Below are 20,624 nucleotides of genomic sequence, written 5' to 3'. Positions count from 1 at the left end.
ATACCTTTCACTTGGACCTCTGCATCATAATTTCCCTGAACGGTGGCATCAGTGCTGGGCGTGGAACATTTGTATCTCCCTTGGTCAGCTGGCTGGATGTTCCTAATCACAAGCTCCACAGCATCGTTGCTGCTCCGTCTCAGTTTGATATCCCCGCGGCCCACGCGTTTTTGGTACTCCTCAGAGGTGAAGGTAGAATCCCAGGTACTCACTATCCGCACGAAGTCAGTGTCCCGGGAGAACTCCCAGTCAAAGTTCTGTTCACTGGGTCCATCATAGTCACTCACGCTGCAAGGGATTGCCACCTCCGTGCCCACCACTCGAATGAGGGGACCTTTGGGCACTCTCACGATGCGCCCTCTGCACAAAGCTGGGCAGGAGAATCAAGGATAACACACTGTTAAGGGTAGGCTTCAACCAGGAAAAAAACCAAAAATTAAATATACGAAATTTGGACAACCCACTCCGCAGAAAGCAAGAACTAGTAAGAGCAACATTTCCCGTTAACATTTAATCTCAAGCAGCAGCCTCTAAACACATAATTTTTAGTGTGGGCAATCTTTTTTTCACTGCTCATATGATACCACACAAGGTAACAAAACACTGAGAGAAAATTGTAAAGAGAAAAAAAAAAAAAAAAAAAAAAGAGAGAATTAGCCATGGATACAATGGATAACAGTTTCTCTACTACAAGGTAAGTGCTATATATATGTGTGTGTTTATATACATAGTATATAAACAACATTAATAAGTGGTTTTCATTACTACAATGAGAGTATAATCTCATCAGGAATTTTTATAAGACTTCTGCTGATACCATTAGAGAGTCTGAAGTAGGAAACTAATTCCCCCCTAGATTGAGAGCCATGAGAATCTTAAGTTGACATTCTCCAAAAATGAGTACAGTCAAAGCTGCCCTGAAGCATCATGGTTTCCCTCACACAGGTGAGATTCCTTGCCCTCCAAATTGATTTAAAAGGAAGAACTGATTATAATGGATTCAACTTGTTTGAGTGGATTTCTGCAACCACAAGTTTCCTCTTTGGTGAAGGCACGAGCAGAGCAGGCTCCCTCCAAAGCAGAGGAACACAGTGCTCAGACCATGTTTTCTGGGACTCTCACCAGAAGGAAAGGACAACAGCAGCTTTCTGCAGAAGGCTGGCAAAGCAGCATGTTATGCTCCAGGCAGAAGTGTGAACCACTTAAACGAGCCAGAGGACCTGGCAGAGACACAGCAAGAGACTCTTCTGGTTGATTTGGCTCTGTAGTCCAGAGAATAACCCCAGCAGCTGCACATGGATTTTGGCAGGTCCTTACTTCTCCAAAGAGCAAATCACTTTGATTCATAGTTCCAACCAGAGAAATCTCTTAAGAGATGAGTACTATCCAAACTCAGCCTCCAAACATGAATAGCTTACTGCATCTCATCACCTCCAAATCCATAGCGAATTATTTTAACGGCCAGGTAAAACAGAAGCCAGGACACTGAAAGACAGATCTTCATACAACCAAGCAGACATCTAACAACACCAAAAGCAACTGAACCAAAAAATTGATCTGAGATACCAGAGAGGAAAAGACAAATTTAAACAAACAACTCCCAACACACAAAGGACAGTATCCCACCTCTGCTACAATTCACCAAGTCCACTGGGAAAGCCACCAGCTAGTGACATGAACACCACTATATTTGCTGAGCCTTTCCCTCCTATCACTCTGCACATTTTGCTGTACATTAGGACTCCACTTGCTGGCTTAAGCCCATCATGCCAAGGGGTATCCAAGTGTGGGCAAAAGAGTCTTGTGAACAGAGACCACCCTCCACTGGGGAACCTGCTAAAAAGCACAGCTTGACCCCTCCAGAGTAGTGTGGAGAAGGATGCGTTAAAGAATAAGATTTCTGTGGGCATTTAAAAACTACACAAACAGCTGTACACATTGAGCATAACTGCCAGAGAAAAAGCATAATTTTATTTGCAGTTACAGTTCAGCAAACAGCTGAACCAAGGACTGACACTGTCTTTACCTCCCCAGTTCAGAACTCTTACCATGCTCTTTACTTTGCAGGCAGTTCACGTGTACAAGCTCAGTCATAATAGTCCAATTTCCTCACTGCCATGACCTTCGTATTCAGCATTAGTACTTCATTAAACTTATTTGTAATGCAGACTGGGGTTAATCTCCTACCCCTTCTATCCCTCCCAGAAGACTGTTATTATATACCTGATCAAGTGATTGACTAGTCCTAATAAGGAAGCTGGACTTGGCTGCACCATTCACATGTGCATTGGAAAGGAAAACCTCCACTGACAATGTGTTGTTCCACAGACACATCTTTAAGGACACATCTCCTAAGCCAAGAACCACACTAAAATCATAAAATCATCCATACAGAAAAGCAATCAACAAAAAATAAAGCAAGCTACAGGGCTCTAATATACTTCCTCATGAAGTCTTAAGTTGCATTCAATCCTTCAACTTATCCTCTTACAGAAAGCAGCAGGTAAGCTTTAAAGCCTGACAGTCAAACCAGCTTCCAGCAAACCACTGTGAGAAGTCAGCTCAGGATCCTGACTGAGGACACTCTTCAAACACTGACATCTCCCTAGAAAATACTCTCTGGTGACACTAAAACAAGCAGACAACACTGTTCTGCATGTGTCTTCAGCTGCAGACCCACATACCGTGCACTGCACTAATCCAATCTAGAGGTGACAAAGGCATGACTAATGTGGCAAGAGCTGCACATTTGTGTTTGAGATTAGCACGACAGCTCAGTTCCTCTTCTTCCAAGGTCACTAAAGACCCTTTGACACTAAATGAAGGTAGGGGGTGATTAGCACCTTCCTACAAAAAGGCAAACCAAAGTGAAAGATAGAAGCACTGGGAGTCTCACCAGATCTGTAAAGCCATGACTATCCCCCTCCCTACAGCACAGTCCCACAAGCAATTCCTGCTTAATCCAAGGCTGGAAGGAAGGCAGTGGAACAGACTGTAGTAGAGAAAAGGGATGAGGTGTAATACTTTTCAAACAATAACATTTGTTATTACTAAGATAAATCAGGATTCTGGTGAGGCAGGAACAGAGGCAACATCACCAAACAAGAGAATGAGAACTTTCTGCAGAGCAGCTGCTCTGCCCTCCCCACAAGTGATGAATGTGCACAGGGCAGGCATTCCAAGGGTAAGCTGCATTTCTAAGTGAGCCAGGAGGCTGTGAATACAAGGTTCTGCCTTTGGTCCTGCAGCAGGGCTATATCTAGAGGCTAAACAAGGTGTTTTGCTCTCTGCCGTGCACTAGGGATTAACATTTCATGTAGCTGTGGCAGAAGTAGCTACAGACACAGATCTTGGCAAAAGGTGAGCTCCATATTACTCTGGTAGATAAGTGAGGAGTTTTTGCAAATATTTTACTCTTGCAGAGCCCTGTGTTACTTGCATAGACCCCCTCACCTTCCCAGAGCAATCATGATACAAGAGCTTAAAACTGTGAATTTGTTGGAAACATTGATTTTTCCTGACACCCAATATATTTCACAGTTAATATAAGGTGACAGGTTCTTAATGTATTCACCTGAATCCCATTTAACTACAGAAACAGATGGAGGAGGACAAAATGCATACACTAGGAACAAAAAACAACAGAACTTTGACAATTCTGTATTTCCCACTGATCCCACCAAAGATGTGTACTTAGGAAGAGCTCAATAACTGGACCTGAGTTAGTGTTGGATATCAGATTTGCCTAAGCACAAGGTTAACTGCCTAAATACAAAACTTTATTTTTACTGTGTTACCAGACCACCAAATGAAATTGCAAGGAACTATTTTCCAAACCAAAAGGTAATGGAGCCCCTATATGGAGGCCAGCATGCAAACACAAGGCATGGGACGTATTCCTTGGGTTCATGAAACAGGTGACAGCCCTACCAGGCAACACTGGTCCTTTTGCAGGGCTGGGCCAGCAACACATAAATGTAAGACAACCACAGACCCCTAGAGCAGTTCATTGGAGCATTCTCCCATGGGAATGAATTAAACACTCCACCAGAAACATGGACAAAGGGTAGCTCAAGGTAGAATAATAATACATTAGGGTTACATTAGTAAGATGGGGCAAGACAGCTCAGACATAGCCAAGGCAGCTTTGAGCTAGTATTTTTTCCCTAGCAATGCTTTATAAATTTGTCCCACCACCCAGATGCACCATCACATTGCTGGCACTAAATAAAATCCTTCCAGAAAGGAGAACAAGGAAAGCAGATGATTGAATAGATAGGTTGTGAAGTCAATCCGAGTACATTAAATAGCAACCTGTCATTTTTAGGATAACCAAGAAAACAAGGCAGCAAAACTGTGCAGGATCTATAGACCAGGTAGTCTGTTTAAACTCTCAACAAGCTACAAAACTCCTCAAGGAAAGGGCTGGTTAAGGATTTTCCCTTGCAATAAGGACTTGTGGGAAGTCTTCTAAGAGCTTCATTTTAATTTCCATTTTGCATCTATGTATCACTTATAAAAGAACAAGATGAAAAGTAACCTGTGGAGTCCTCCACAAGGCTGAGAAGGTATTACTGTGGCACAGAACAGCCTTGTGCTTCAGCACTCTCTCACAAGGTGCTTCCTGCAGCCTGCACCAGACAGCTCTATCTAATAAGAAAACATGTTCTCGTAGCAGCCAGAGAAGGAGGTCGCCTCCACATCCGCCAGCCAAAGCAAAATGCAATCTGACATGCAGTAGGAAGCCAATTAAAGTCAAAAAAGTAAGAGCTAACGAATGAGTAAATTGGCTCAGACTAAGCACTCGAGCCTGTGCATCAGAAAGACTCAGAACACACAGTCCAGCTCCTCAACCAAGGCAGTCACAGGAGACACAGCGACAACTTCGCCGACGCCTTTCATCTCAAAAGAGCTTCCCGAACAAAAGGTTGTTTCATTTGCCAACTAAACATTACCATGTCTGGGAAGGAAATACCCAGCTGCCCTTTCAAATTCACAACAGTTTATGACAGGAAAAAAAATACTGCAGCCAACTTTGCAAATGATGATAACGATCCTCCCTCCCTGAACTCCTCCATTTATTTCCAGTCGAAGCAATGCTTGCTGCAGCACTCTGGGAGTGGGCTGAGCAGGGACAGCCCTTCTTGTGCCACACTGGAGTGTGAGCAATGGATCCCCTACCATTAAAGCTAACTCTAGCAAAAACCCCAAACCTCCCACTTCTGTACTGAACTGCTTAACTACAGTGTTTGTGATACAAGAAACCATTTTCCAAACTGAAGAAAAAAAAAAATTATTTTTGCCTATTTTTTTCTTTTGGCCCACCAGAGTCACGTCCACTCAAATACTCTTACTCCATTCTCAAAAAAGAAATTACCAGGCTCCTGATGGGAAACATTCAGTATCTTTCCCTAGCAGGCAGGTGAAGAGACCAGGCAACATGCCACACATTCACAGGCTCTCTTCTTGGGAAGGAGAGCCAAAGCATATCAGCACAGGAGATTATAACCCTTATCTCCAATCTGCCCCCTTTCCCCTTGCCTATCCTCCCAGCTTCAATTATAATCAGGCAGCTACACATCAAGAATGTCATCAGTGACTATCTGGGAGAGAAAGAACAAGCTATACCAAACACACCTACAATGTTTGCAAACCTTTCAATACTGTTACAACAATTATTTTTTTAATATGCAAATAACATGATTTTCCTAAAAGAGGCACATTTAAACAAACATTGTACTTTGGCATTTCCTCCACTTTTTAAAGGCAGTCAATTAAATTTTCTATGCTACACTGTGTAGTCTGAGAGGAAAAGTCATATTAAGCAGAAAGGGGAAGTTCTTGAAGCACCAGAAAGGCAGCTAACTATCAAAATTTCCGTATTTTCTCAAAAAGAGAAGGAAAAAACCAAAACTAAGTAAGTGAGATCCCTTACCATTCCTGCTTAACACATGATGTCATCGTACCCTTCTTTCCAGTGCAGACACACACAGCAGGGATTGGGATGTATGCTAAATTAAGTGATAGGGTATTCCTAGTCTTTCCAAATTACAAAATTCAGATTGCCTTAATCAGCAGAAGTAACCCAGACTTTACAATCAGCCAGCCTGCACAGGGAAGAAACAAGGGCCTCCTTTAAGAGACCAAATTTGTAATCAGCACAGTAGCCTGGGATCATCTGAGGCACACAGGGCTCCCTCCATACCCTGCAAGAAAACAGTTGTGTTACACCTCTCTGACTGCAATACCCCCTTACCTCAAAAAAATAGATTTTTATGGTTTGAAAGATGTGCAGCCTATCATCTGAAGATATCAGAGAAGAGCAAATGAAAGAGTCCGTGAGAGAGACATTTACATTGTTCTTTCCCAGGCGGCTAGGATTCTTTTTTTAGATAATGTAGAGCTCTTATCAAAAGGAATTAGCCTGGGTGTAATTGCTTAAAACCCATTATCTCTATCAGGATGAAGAAACACATACTGCATCTTAAGTGGAGCCTCAGAAAAGCTATCAAACTGCAAGGCTGCTGGATTGCTCTAATCTCCATACCATCTGAGACCTCAGAAAAGCCACATCTCCAGCACAGGGTGAAAAAGCAAACTTCCCAGCTGAACTCCATCTGTACCACGTGGACTAACATTCATGTGAAAGCACGTGAATGTTAATTTTGCAGCACAGGAACAACCTGCTTTCTTCACCACCCATCCCCTCACCCACTGCCTCCAAGCCACGGGATTACAAAAGCACCTGAACAAACCATGAGGCTTTCACTAGGGCACAGTTCTCAGTTATCACAGAACCACAGAATGGTTTGGGTTAGAGTGGACTTTTGAAGATCATCTAGTTCCAACACTGCCATGGGCAGGGACATCTTGAACTAGACCAAGGTGCTAGAACTTTCAGCCAACCTGACCTTGAACACTTCAAATAATGAGGCATCCACAGCTTTTATGGGCAACCTGTTCCAGTGTCTTTCCACCCTCATCATAAAGAATTTCTTAATATCCTTAACATTCTTAAAATGAAAACCTGCCCTCTTTCAGTTTAAAGCCATTATCCCCTGTCCTATCACTACATGCCTTGGTCAAGTGTCTCTCTCCATCTTTCTCACAAGCCCCTTTAAGTACTGAAAGGCCACAACATGATCTCCCTGGAGTCTTCTCTTCTCCAGACTTAACACCCTTAATTCTCTCAGCCTTTCTCCATAGGAAAGGAGTTCCAACCTTGACAGCAGCCAGATCCTATTGTCTAAAAAGACAGGGACAGTAAGAAAACATTACTTTACCATATGAAACACACTATACCACTGCAGATAGTCAGCAGTTCATCTGACCACTGCCCAAAAGGAATAATATTGGAAAAAAAGTCACTGAACCATCTCATAAAAATGAAAGCCACCTTCTGTCTCTCTCCTAAGGCAGCTGCAACAGGTAGCATTGCCTCTCCTGAGAGAGCTTTTGAGAATGAAGCACTGGTCACCTGTACAGCTCCTCTCTTTAGAGAAGCTGACTGACATCTTCCACTCCAGCACATCTCCCATTTCAATTCTGTGCCAAAACAAGCTACAAGAATTTGCTGCAAGTGCTTCTGTGGATTATTCATGCTACAGTACAAGGAGAAGAGACCAGTAAACTGCAGTGGAAGCTGTAAGGCAGAAACCAGGTTGCATGTGCAGGTAGAGTTTAAAGTATAATCATTGGCTGCTGACAGCACAGATCCCTCTGTACACCACTGATTCCTGGCCATGGGGAGAGGTTTGCTACTGGAAGGTAGACCAGGTAGAAGGGAAAGGAGAAGCCACACAAACTTTTCCCACCTGTGTAAAAAAGGAGACTACCTTGTAAAACAGAGAAGCTTTGGCAGGCAGAGAACTGTGGCACCACTGGTACCACAACAAAACAAAACAAAACAAAATAAAAAAAAAAAAAAAAAAAAATTTAAAAAAAAAAAAAAAAAAAACCACAACCACACACCTAGCAGGCAAAGATAGTACTAGAGATCATGTTTTAGATTCCCTGGACATCAAATAATTCCATCACATATAATCTCTATTCCCTTTCCCTATCACTGACTGACAGTTAAAGATAAAAGGCTGTACTCCAAGAACTACTTTTGACAAGCCTCTAAAATGTATCTGGGAGCAAAAAACCCCATGAAATCCAGGAATTTACATGCCACTTCTTCCTGGGCCTCACCTGACAAACCTGCCCCTGCTAATGGCCTTCATTTACTGTCCTCCAAATTGTCGCACAGATCTCCATTTTCATTCTGCTCTGACAGAGCAGCCCATTTAGGTTACCTGGTAAATCTGACCCAAAAGTCCAGGGATTCTGGAAGAGGTATTTAGACTGCCACACAAGACAGGTGATTTTTCTGTTGTTCTTTCTCAGAAACAATTTGTGTTGCAGAGGAGAAGTTCAATATGTTACATTCTAAAGAAAACTGTTGACAAAGCAGTAAAACCCACAAGTCAAGGCTTAAGAGCATAGCTGGAAACCAGGATGCAAATATTTCAGAATTGCTGTATCTACAGTATCTTCACATTTCCCTTAGTAGGGAGGAAGGACAAAGGTTAACAAATATCTATTACTAATGCCAACTTGAGAAAGAGCAGTATTTTTTTAGAAGTCCCCAAACTGGAATATACAGAATTAAAATCAGCGTCATTCTGCAACATCATTAACTTGCACTTATCTCTTATCTTAAATCTTTCCCAAAGCAGTTGGAACTGAGCAGAGCAGTCCAAATCCATTTGTTCTATACTGCAATTTCCTCTGGGCAGAGACAAACCATTTTCTTTGCTCTGTGTGGAAAGCAGCACACCACTAGGATTAAACTGAACTTTTGGGGGATTTAACTGGAGTAAACAATCAGAATAGATAATTTCTAAATCTGCATCTACATTAACTAAAAATCATACATCAAGTGAAAATCCAAGACAAAACATCTAAATCCTAGAAAGACTACATTAAAACTCTATAAGCTACTAGTTCTTTTTTAAAAGTGTGTCTTTCAACAAGACATAGTACACAGCAGAGCTGATAAAGCTGGAAAGCTAAGAAAAAGCATTTGTCAAGACTTTTTTAAAAGATGCATGAATAGCAATATCCATGTGTTTCACAAATCTGTAATTTGTATTTTATATACATATATATATTTAAATAAGGAAATCCTGAAACACTCCCTTCTCTCTTCAAAATAATTTCCATTATCATCACCATGTTTTCCTCCTAAAGCAGAAAGCATTGATTTTTATCAGCATGAAATAATCATTTGTTTTCCAAGTTACCTTTAATGCTAGGTGCTAAACAAAAAAAAACCTTTAAAATTATAACAAATGCAAGAAGTGCTGAAACCAATATAAAGTATTTCTATTTTTCATTAACAATTATACTAAAACCAAAAAGCAAAGCAAGAAAAAGCATAAACAGCTATTTGGAGGGGTGCTTTTTTGGGGTAAGAGTGCCTTGGGTGATTGTTTTGCCTTGCTTTTAGATGTGAGCTTTTTAATTTCATGTTTGGGATGAAGGGGGGCAGGCTGCAGGAGGTTTTTGTTGGTTTTCTGTGTTCTTTACTACCTGCTTAAATTTGGTGTCATTTGTCCACTGCCATTTAACCCCACTCATACCAGATAAGGTCCTGTCTAAAGCCAAATTAAATCTAAAGGGGATTTAGAAATGAAATTTTAAAAGCCAAATACTTTCCTAATCTAGATATTACTAATCTTAACCTCCCCAAGAATTACTTTGGGGTTCACTTCAAATCTCCACACACAGGCACTCATTTCCCAGCAAGCATTTCACCGGATGTGCAAAGGCATCCTGGAGCAACACCAGAGGCAAAACAGAACAGCAAACAAAACCAGCAACTTCTGCCCATCACAGAAGTCAGCAGCCACAATGCCAAATGATACAACACACCCACACTTGAGCTCCCAGACTCTCCAGTTGGGATCCTGAAGGGCAGCTTCACTCTGCCTGCATCTGCTGTGGCCAGAGATTATGGAAGGTGGCTGGGCAGCCAGGCTGCTGGAACTGCTGAACAAGGCACCATATGGCACTGGCCCACCTTGGCTCCACGCTTGACAACTGATTTGCAGCCACAGGAGCCAGTGGGGGGATGGAGCTCAGTGTTTTAGAGCAGTCCTTTTCGCCTGTAATTTAATTTTCTAACGGTCTCATCTTCACCGTAAATAATCTCCAAGCAAGCAGCCACATTAAAAATGCCAGCAGCAGATGCACAGAGAATGGGTGTTATGGCATGGAAATGAGTGCCTGTGCCTTGCAGGACCATGCAGGTAAATGCAGTAGCACAGTCATTGCCAGGTCTTTTTGCAGCAGATCTACTTGGACAGATTAACCAACTAGATCAAATTAAAAAAAACAGGAACATTCAGGAACAGATAACAGGCATTCCAGGTTTTAGGTTTAGTGTTCACTGTATCACACTGATTCTTTACATAAAGATGAAAGCAAAGATATGCACAGCCAGGCAAAGATGACAAAAGCCAACACAAAACAGTCACTTAACTTGTGCTTTAGCAACTGGTGCCCCTGTACAACCACCACATCCATACTGCTGCCTGAAACCTGGAAAACTGGAGGCCACTGTTTTCCAAGCCCTTCTCTCAAAGACCACACACATCCAATTAGCACCCAAAAGCCAATTTCAGGTCAGGCAGAGCAACAGTGTTTAGTATGTTAATCTCTGTGGAGCCTGCTTGGTATTTTTCTCCTGGACAACAAGGAATTGCACGCATGCGTGCACACACAGGATGATTTAAGAGACATCAGGGCTCTTCCTCCTTTAAGACAAGATTTACATAACTAATTCTGTAGTTGAGAACAGGACTGCAAGGTATTTACATGCTGCTGAGCTTTTATTATTTGCTATGGGAGAGACAATGAGAGACACTCTTGCCCCAGAAAAGATAGGTAGTCTCATCTGTAGCATTAAAAAAAAGGGAGACACGTGAAATTACCCATTTCAGGAAGAGATATTTTCCATTACAGAATCATTTCTCTCTTCCAAAGCAGAGGGTCAGCGGTTCAGTGGGAGCAAGAGAAGAAAAGAGGTCTGGATAAGGAAAAAGATGAGAGGTCAGGGACATAAAACAACATCTAGAAGGCACAGAGGGATTCCAGTCAAGGTTTCTGTGCAACCCCCACACAGATTGTTAAATAAAATTACCCCCAGATGGGTCTGCAAAACAGCTGGCTTTGAAAACAGGCATGCCACAGCACTCTTCATTATTTAAAAGGGACAAATACCAACACAAGACAGTTCTGGAAACACAGGAAAAAGCCTCACAAACAGCATTCAAATCAATATGGCTGGTATCATAAGACCCCTAAAAATTCAGAATAAAGTTTTAGGTTAGTAGATGGAACTCAAGATGGCCTCCTTATTTACTTCACTAATATTTAAACAGAAAAAAAAAGAAAAAAAATTGTGCATCACTAAGAAAATTAAGATTGGCACAACTGTCTACTTTGGCAGTGGTAGTCTTAGAAAGAGAAAAGGCAGCAGAAGGGTGCTAAGTACCCAGAAATCTGCATCTTTGAGAGGTTGCAATGTACCAAAGATCCAAGACACCTGAAGTACAGCAGATGTGCTCCTGAGTGACACTTCTGGTTCAGTTACCTCCCAAGGAATATTAACTGCACACTCAGATTGCTTCCCAGTAAAAAGCAAAGTGCAGAAACTGGGACAGTGAGGAGGCTCACCTCAGAAATTCAGTCCTCAACAACCACAATTATAAAGATGCAACCTGTGTGCTCTTAAAGGATGTTTAAAGCACTATTCATATTTGAACTTCAGTGTGGAAATAGAAACTCTTCCCTAAATCACAAATGTGAGCTAAAGCCATGAACACATGTGTGGCCAGGATTTGAAATCCACCCACACTTCGCAGCATCACTTATGCCTGCTCAACAAATTTAACAGCCAAAATTTCCAAAAAAAGCATGCAAGAGTCAAAAATTTCCTGGCATTCAGTGCCTCCAAGAGCTTGAAGGCAAATTAGCTGTGTAATTAGCTGTCTGTGGCCCTGAATCCTACCTCTAGAAAGCTCTTCTCACACGTGAAAGGAAATAGTGTTGCTTGTGGCTGATGTTTAATTTCCTGGAAGATTAATTTTACTGGACAGAAGAAGAGACTTTCTGGAACAGGTGGGCAGATATGTGCATGTGGGCAACATGAAAGAGATCCAGAAGCCATCAAAGCAGTGAGCAAGCACCTGGTGAAATTCCACTCCCGATTACCCAATCCTGGAGAAAAACAAACATTTCTACTTGTGACTTATAGAGTAGGCAAGAAAATAAAAAGAAAAAAAAAGAAAAAAAGGAAATAAGTACTCTGCTATTGTGTGACCAAAGTGTTAGCTAGTTCTAGAAATGAAGAGGCATTAATCTCCTGGGGAACCAAGCGTCCTTTCTGAAGTTCCAGGCTCACATTCCCAAGCTTTCCATCACCTCTGAAAACCCTGCCCTGAATTCAATACAGGCATTTTGTTACCTCCAGTAGCAGAATAGCAAGGTTCATCAATTCAGCACCTGGCCAAAGAAGACCAGCAGTCTTTTCATGTTCCCCATCACAAATCTAAAGTCTTCTCTCCCTTTAGATTATATGGCAGCAAGTTATCACTGTTATCTGCTTTGATTAACTTGCAGCATTTGCTGCAATATCTACTTTTGCCTGGACAATCAATCCTGAGCAGCCTCCCTGGTACACAGGAACAGGTAGCACTGCAGAATGCCATATACATTTAAGCTTCTGGGGAGAATTTCATGCCATTAGACATGAGAAAACCCACATGTAATAAAAGACTATCACAGCATAGTACCACTTGGAGTCTTAGCAAAGTCTGGGGTTCAGCCTTTAGCTACCCACTTTCATTTAAGCATGCCCAAACAGACATCTTAAAATGCTTTCTGTTATTCCTGCCTTTAAGAAATGTACCTCTCCTAAGCAGATACTTTGCTGCTATCATTGGCATGGTATGCATTGGACAGTCAACAACAGAGGTGATAAAAGAGAAAGGGAAAGGTAACACAACAAGATTAACTAAGAGGTGCCAACACCCAGAACATTTCAGAAACCAACTTCAGAGGTAGCCAAATGCAACACCCATGAGCCAGCAAATACTTGGAGGAATTAGCCAAGGTTAAGCATGTTAAGGCCAGGTTGGATGGAGCTCTGAGTGACCTGGTCCAGTGAAAAGTGTTCCTCTCCATGGCAGGGGGGTTGGAACTAGATGATCTGTAAGGTCCCTTCCAACCCAAACCATCCTATAATTCTATGAGGATACCACCTCTAACTCAGGAAGTTTCCAAGCTGCAGAAGAAGATCATGAAATGATACACTGGGATAGTAATGTTGACTCTTCCCTAGGCTTCCACTCGTGGCCACTGTCAGAGGCAAGACCTGAGGCTAAATACATCTTTGTGTCAGCCTTCCCCTCTCTTCCACAACCTCAGGAAGTAGGAGCTTGGAAGCACTACCCTTTTACCATTGCTGCTGCTCAATGGAGATCAGGCTGCAGACTAGTCTGGGCCCAGCAGTGAGAACAGAGACAAAAAAAGGAATGAAAGAACACAGTTTTCAAGGAACTCCAAAATCAGAAGTGAGGGAATCCTTTTGAGCATGAAACAAGAGTGAAAGGCGGGTAGAGAACCAACATGACATTAAAATAGCAGGAGGAGGAGGAGACAATTTTTGAAATACACCCAGAGGGAAAATGCTTAATTGTTTCTTTGGTGCTCCAGTCTCCATGCAGAACTATTGTAGGTTACACTATTTAACAAGACAACCTACGCACAAAATAAGTAGCTGTTAATATTTGGGTGAAACTTGGGATATGCTGAAATGATTTGGTAACTAACACTTATAATCAGCTTACACTGAAACAGACAGCAGATTGCATGCACCCCAGGCATCCTCACATTTGCTGTGTTGGGAAGAACAGTTATGTCCCACAGTACATTGCTCAGCAGAACAAAAGGCTCTGCATCCCAATGGACAGCCATTTTGGGGATCCTGCACTGCTGCACTTATGGAGCACGACAACTGCAGGCAACACCTCAAGTGCACACTGCAAAAGCAACAGTGCAGTGCTGACTAAAACTCAGAAGTCTCCACCAACCCCTGTATTGATGCCAACAAAATGTTAATATCAATTAAAATTATGTCTAGTGCAAACACAGTAGCTGTCTAACACCATAAGAACAGAAGGGGAAAGTACACCACCGATTTAGAAAATCAAGGGTGCTAAAATTCACCTGGAGAGCTGTAGATGGATTTGGCCACAAACACTGGAATTAGCAGTCCATGCTTTTAAAGCATGAGGGAAGAGCCTTAGTAGCAGCTTTTAAGTAGCTTTGGGATTTCTAGTGAGCAGGTACAATTCCCTGAATTGTCCCCTTCACTTGAGGGCAAACAGCCCTCAGGTAACAAAGGATGTACTCACTGCACCAGAGCCAATGTTCCCCAGAGGTACTTCTGACCAGAAAACCAAAGCATGGAACACTCCTGTCCAACCAGTGCAAGCCCTGATCCCTGTGTCAGAACTCATCCTGGAAGCCATGCCAAGCCAGAGACCTGCTCACCAGCCTTAGCACTAGAGACCATGTGAACTGACACATCCCCCCAAGGGCAAGCACAAAACACAGACCCACACATAAGAAAACAGAAATGTGACATCTATTTCTACCACACCAACCTGAACTGGAGAGGTGTTCATTTGGCACCCAAGCCCTTAACTCAGTCTGTAAAAAAAAAATGAACTGAAAGCCTGATCTCATAAGCATTAACTGAAAAACCCAAACCAACAAACAAACCCAAATAAAAAGATAAGCAAGTAAGAGGCTGAATTCTGCACAGCACCAAGAAGTTCTCCTTGCTCACATACTTCATGATAACATCTGAAAAGATAGCATTGTTTAAAGAGTCAGTGCTATATCTAAGCCCCCTTGGGCAAAAGAAAAGGAGTTATGCCTTCATTAATGTTCAGAAAGAAGCACAGTATACCTTTACTCAGATTTCTCAATGGATGGTTTAAAAATAAAGTATCCTCCTCCCAGGTCTGCACCTAGTCATGTCCAACATCAGCAATACATAAGACTGACAAGCCTTTCATAAATAAATAGAACAAAACTGTTTATTTCCCTTTTAATTTCTTCAGTGTTTATAAATTCACACTTTAAAACTTCTAAGTACTACTTATATGCCCTGCTCAATATTTATCTTACTGCACCACATAACCAACTGGGTTTCTGTCTTGCTGGGATGGCAGTCATAAGTCATGTTAACAGCACCACTATTGTATTGAAAATTTGTTTATTATTAGAGAGCAATCAGTATTACTACTGTTACAAGAAAATAACAAAGTGCCTAAAAGGCTCTCCTGCTGCTAGTGGAGAGCTAAATAGAAGGTACACACAGAATTTACAGGGCTCTAGTTAACTATACTACTCTGCTCTCACCTCCTGCATCCCCACTTAATTTTTCAGAAAAAAGAACAAGCTTTTAGAGATTAATAATCTGAAGAGCATGAAGACCATTTCCCAGGAGCTTAAACCTGTTCAAATCCACAACACTAAATTATGACATTTCAAAGAATTCAAGCAGAAGAGCACCTGCCTGAATGGAATGCAAGAGCAGCTTATAAATACCGCCACTGTTTGTATTTTTATTGCCTTAGCCTACCTGGAGTCAAAATGCAGGGCACAAAGCACACAAATAGATCATGTTTTGCTTTTCCCCAGACAAAACACAGATTATTTCAAGATCTTTATTAATTTCACAAGGAATAAGCAAGCCTTGGACAAGGGATTGCCAGGAAGTCTTTAAGTACAGAAGTCCAGTCTGTCCCTATTTTGAAAAGCAGCATGCTTTGCCTTTTTTTAACAGGATATCCTCTTGACCAAAGAGAATCGTGTTTTAAAACAAGAATCAAGTTTAATATTTGAGTAATTATCTTCCCTGGGCAGTTTAAAGGTATTCATATTTCTGCCTACCCTGCTCACACTACTTCACCTTCATCTCTTAGCAGTTCAATGCAAGAAATTCACTACCTGTCCATCACCTACAATTGCTCAGTACAATCAGTGAGCTCTCCCAGAATTCTCTGAAATCCTATTGAAAAAAAATCTCTCTACTGATGAAAAGAACCATCTTCATTAATCCACCTGGCAGATGTATTCTTCCCTTCTAATCATTATGTGAGTTTACAAATCTAACAAAGCTGTACTCACATCACATTATTCAGATTACAAATTCTCTGGGAAAAGAAAGCTCTTGGGCATGGTGCTGTAAATCATCAAAACCACTTCTTGCTCCTAGCTGATACCTGCTTTAATAAAACACAGCTGACTGCTAGGGAAGAGTCACAGGCATGGTCAGTCAACTGGTTATCACTGAAACAAGCACCAGAACTCAAACAGAATCCTATTTTCTGCAGGAAGGTTACATATTTATACAGGACAGCTCAAACTTGGAGTGAAACACACCCAGAGTATTGTAAGCCAAGGCTGTAAGTTATCTGCAGAGAGCCTGAAACAACAGCAGACGCAAAAGCTGCATCCTTGAATGTCAACACTAGAAGCCAATAACAAATTTAACATCCCTATTGTGGACTGTTTTAGGATTTATGTATTTTTATGGAAATGCACAAGAGTAGAATGTTCAATTCCAGTTATCACAGTCAGACTAAGTCCATGAGGCAGGACTGGGGTTACAAGAAGCATCCTGCAGGAAGAGGTTGAAATGAGGCTCCCTAGTTTCTGTCAGTATAAGAGACGAGAACAGACTTGAACAATCTAACTTCACAGGCTCCTGCTAAGCCTGGATGTCAGTCAGTTAAATGTTTGTCCCTATTTCATCCTTAAATGCCAGAAATATCAAAGCGTAAGGAAAAGAAACACAGAATCGCAGAGTATCCCAGGTTGGAAGAGACACATGAGGATCACCAAGTCCAGCACAGGACACCCCAAGTTCTCACCATGCCTGAGAGCATTGTCCAAACACTTCTGGAACTCTGTGAGTCTTGGTGCTGTCACCACTGTCCTGGGGAGACTGTTCAGTGCCCAGCCACCCTCTGGGGGAAGAATCTTTCCTGATACCCACCCCTGACAACTTCAGACAACCCTGGGGTCCTGTCCCTGGTCACCACAAGGATGAGGAAGCAGGAACTGCAATGAGGTCTCCCCTCAGTCTCCTCCAGGCTGAACAGAACAAGTGACCTCAGCTGCCCTTTCCCACCAGTTTCTTCCCCATCTTCACAGCCCTAATTCAAATTAGTATCTATTTCAACATAAAAAACTTCTGTAATAATCAGAGGTAGATGATGCTAAGGAGGGGGAATCCAGAAATGGACAGTGGAATTTCTATATGACCCCTGCCATAAATTCAAAGAATATTCTGCAAACTATTTCATTTTTAGAGCTCACTCGGTTTTAAACTCCAGTTTTATTATTACTTGGGACTTGTGACAGGAGCTTCCATGCAATGCATAATTCAGCACTCATGTGGCAAAAATCATCAAAATTACAAGAAGTCACAGAATAACTGTGTAACAGAGTAGCAGCATTTATGTAACCACAGTAATATAAGGCAGTATTCTTTAGAGATCTTTCATCAGACCAGCTGTTACAGTAAGAAGAGATGGCATACACGTCCTTTTCTGAAACAGATACAATAAGAAACTTCTGTAAAGTTTCACAAGCACCAACATTCTATAGAAAAAAAAAATCTCTACTGTTAAAGCTTTGCTATCATTCTGCCTCAATGAGCTCAAACACAGCTCAGCTCACGTCCCACAGCCTCTCACAGTCCTGCCCATCACAAGTGTACACTCACAGTGACTTTGCTGCAGAACAAAACACCCAAGATGACCTGACAAAATCCTTGCTGGCATTCACACTTCTGATGCTGCAAAGAAGACTATTTAGGTAGAAGTGGATTCAAATGGAAGAAAAAAAGACAGGGAAAGATGACTTCATGCACAGAAACAGATGTTCTAGAAGAGGGCAAGACTCTCCTAAGAATGCCAACAATATATACCCCCAGAGGAGCAGAATTCTGTCCAAGTGCTATTCAGGTTTCCTAGCAGGTACTCACTGCCCTTCACCTACTTCAACAGAAAGCACACTGCCATCTTTTCCAACAGAAACCAGAACCTCCTCAGTACAGGCAGGCAGACAGTCTCAGGCTCCTGTGGCAGAGGCTGCTGAAGCTCCTGAAGCTCCCACCAGCCCTCCAAGCTACACTCAGTGCATGAACCAGGTGTTTCTAAGAAATGCCACAGCAGAAAAAGAGCACAGGTAAGCCATGCTTGCTCCTCTTTGCATATTTTTAGTGTCCAAACCCAGCCTGGCTTACCCAAACACATCACTGCCTCTGAAGAAGTACTGAAGATCTGTCTGAAATATGGTAAATGTACCAGGAGCAAATTTTATATCAAATTACAAGAGAAGGGTACATGCAATTGCCTGTGAGGAATATAGAGACCTTGCAAAGGCACAGAAACAATCATCAGACCATTTCCTGTCACTATCTGGTGACATACACCCAGGACAATACAGAGGTCTTAAAGGTAGGGCATTAACTACCTCAAGTTAAAAATCTCCTTGGCTTCATATATTAAACAAAACTGTCACTTCATTAGCCTTTCAGGTTTCTAATGCAGTTGCTGGGGAGGTGCAGAAGGAAGTGGTGGTGTTAACTAGTGCCAAGAAGCATTCAAGTAACTTCAAAGGTTGAAGTTCTTCACTCATCCATGCAAGCAGAACACTCAAAACCAGGGCAGACACTCCTTGTGCTTGTGTCAGCCACAGTCAACACACACCTGGCTGTTTTGTATCAGAAACTGGGTTCCAAGCTCACTCAGGAGCCAACCTCAGTTGCAGAGTTTTAATTCCAAGAAACATCTGTGTACTCATGAGAGTCACTTGACCAAAGCCCCTTTGGACTGCAATCAAAATCCCACAGCAACAAGGCACCCCTGACACTGGAGAATTAGTGCTTAACCATTCATGTGAGAGTAGAACCCATGATGGACTTGGGCCAAATACACATATGCAAAGTGTGTTCTCATCCCAATGCATCAATACCAGCAGTGCAACCAAAAAATTAAAATACAGAAGAAAGCCAGCATATTTCTTTGATGACAAATGCATGTTCTGTCAAAGTCCAGGTAAGGGGACTCATTTCTTGTTCTGGGGTAGGAATTGTTAAAGCAAGGAACAGGACCCACCTTACAAGTTTGAATACCGAAGTGCCCCATGCACTGCCCTGCATCCACCTGCAGGTTACTACCCTTTATCCACCTGCAGGTTACTACCCTTTATCCACCTGCAGGTTACTACCCTTGCCCAGATGCACAAAGAGGTTCAAATGTCTCTCTACAGCACCAGACAGTGAAAAATCTCTCTATATACATATAAGCTCAAAGCTGACAGCTCACATCAAGAGGAGAGTCAGTGAAAAATACTTCAAATTACCTTTAACAGCTACTTTCCAAGTAGCTTTGGCCTATCTCTGTTGATCCTTAGAGGTTTATAAGGCAGAGTCTGGAACAGGGGCACGCCCTGCAGCCTCTGCTCCTAAGAAGGAACAAGGGTACTATGTAAAGTCTCACTTGTTCTTCAGCTATTTTGGAAGGACATCTCCACCCAATAACTCTATTCACAGTACTGCAGCCTCCCCCTCAGCCCTCCCTTTCAAACTTAAAAGGCAGACACCAGCAACAACTCAGATGCCACAGCATACCCTGCAGCCACATGCATCACACTTCAGTCCTTGTTTTAAACTCTGCAGGAGTCTACAATTAGATATTCCATTTACCTGCCAGTGGTGAGGAGAAAACCTTCCTCAGAAAATCAGAATATTTCAAGACTCAACTGCAGAGCTTTGAGAAACCTGCAGGTTTTTACCAAGGCTGTTTTGTGGTGACAATGGCCCCAGTGCCACCACCTCATGCAGACATACCTTTAACTAATTCTTCCATTTTAAACAAATTATTCCCCCACTTCCCTTTCTCTGTGGAAAGCATGCCCTGCTACAGTTATCTCTCCTCCCCTTCCTTCTCCTACTTCTAATTTCAACCAACAGCCATACTTCTGTGCCCACTGACCCTTGGGTATATATGTTATTTTCTCAACCTTTTTTGTTTTATAATTTAATAGATAAACCCAAAGACCTATGGATGTCAGCAGCTTTGCAACTATATTGACATGTGCCTATCAATACAGGACTAGCAGACAGGACTCAGTCAATAGCTTTAGTGACCATTCAGCCCAGTGTGGTGATAAGACAGGGAAGACCCAGCCTTGTGTTACTTCCCATCTCCAACCACCAAGTGATTTTGTCTCCAATGAGGTGTCATGCTCTTTATCTTCTCACTGATGAGGCCACTTAAGCTCTGTTTGCCAAAAGGTAGAGCATGCCTTGTCTAGAACCAAGCCCTGAGATCAAACAGAAACAAGGCTGATGCGATACACTTCTTACTCTGCATTAATTTAAACCTTCATATGAATTGGATGGGAACAAGAACACTGCACACACACCATAAAGGTTCTTTACACAAACACCATCCACTGACATCAGCTCCCCAACACACAGTATGCTG

The 20,624-nt window shown here is 42.1% G+C and overlaps 1 protein-coding gene across 2 annotated transcripts in view; it reads right to left on the bottom strand.

Moving 5' to 3' along the window:
• Positions 1–20,624, bottom strand: part of PTGFRN (prostaglandin F2 receptor inhibitor) — a 64,827-nt gene that overhangs the window by 36,460 nt on the left and 7,743 nt on the right. For both annotated transcript variants that reach the window (XM_056492899.1, XM_056492908.1), the window contains exon 2: positions 5–370. In XM_056492899.1, coding sequence (XP_056348874.1) covers positions 5–370 — 366 coding nt within the window. The remainder of the gene's footprint in view (positions 1–4; positions 371–20,624) is intronic.

The sequence above is a fragment of the Oenanthe melanoleuca genome, chromosome 1 (assembly GCF_029582105.1).
Source record: "Oenanthe melanoleuca isolate GR-GAL-2019-014 chromosome 1, OMel1.0, whole genome shotgun sequence".
NCBI lineage: Eukaryota > Metazoa > Chordata > Aves > Passeriformes > Muscicapidae > Oenanthe > Oenanthe melanoleuca.
This window is presented reverse-complemented; position numbering and strand designations above follow the sequence as displayed.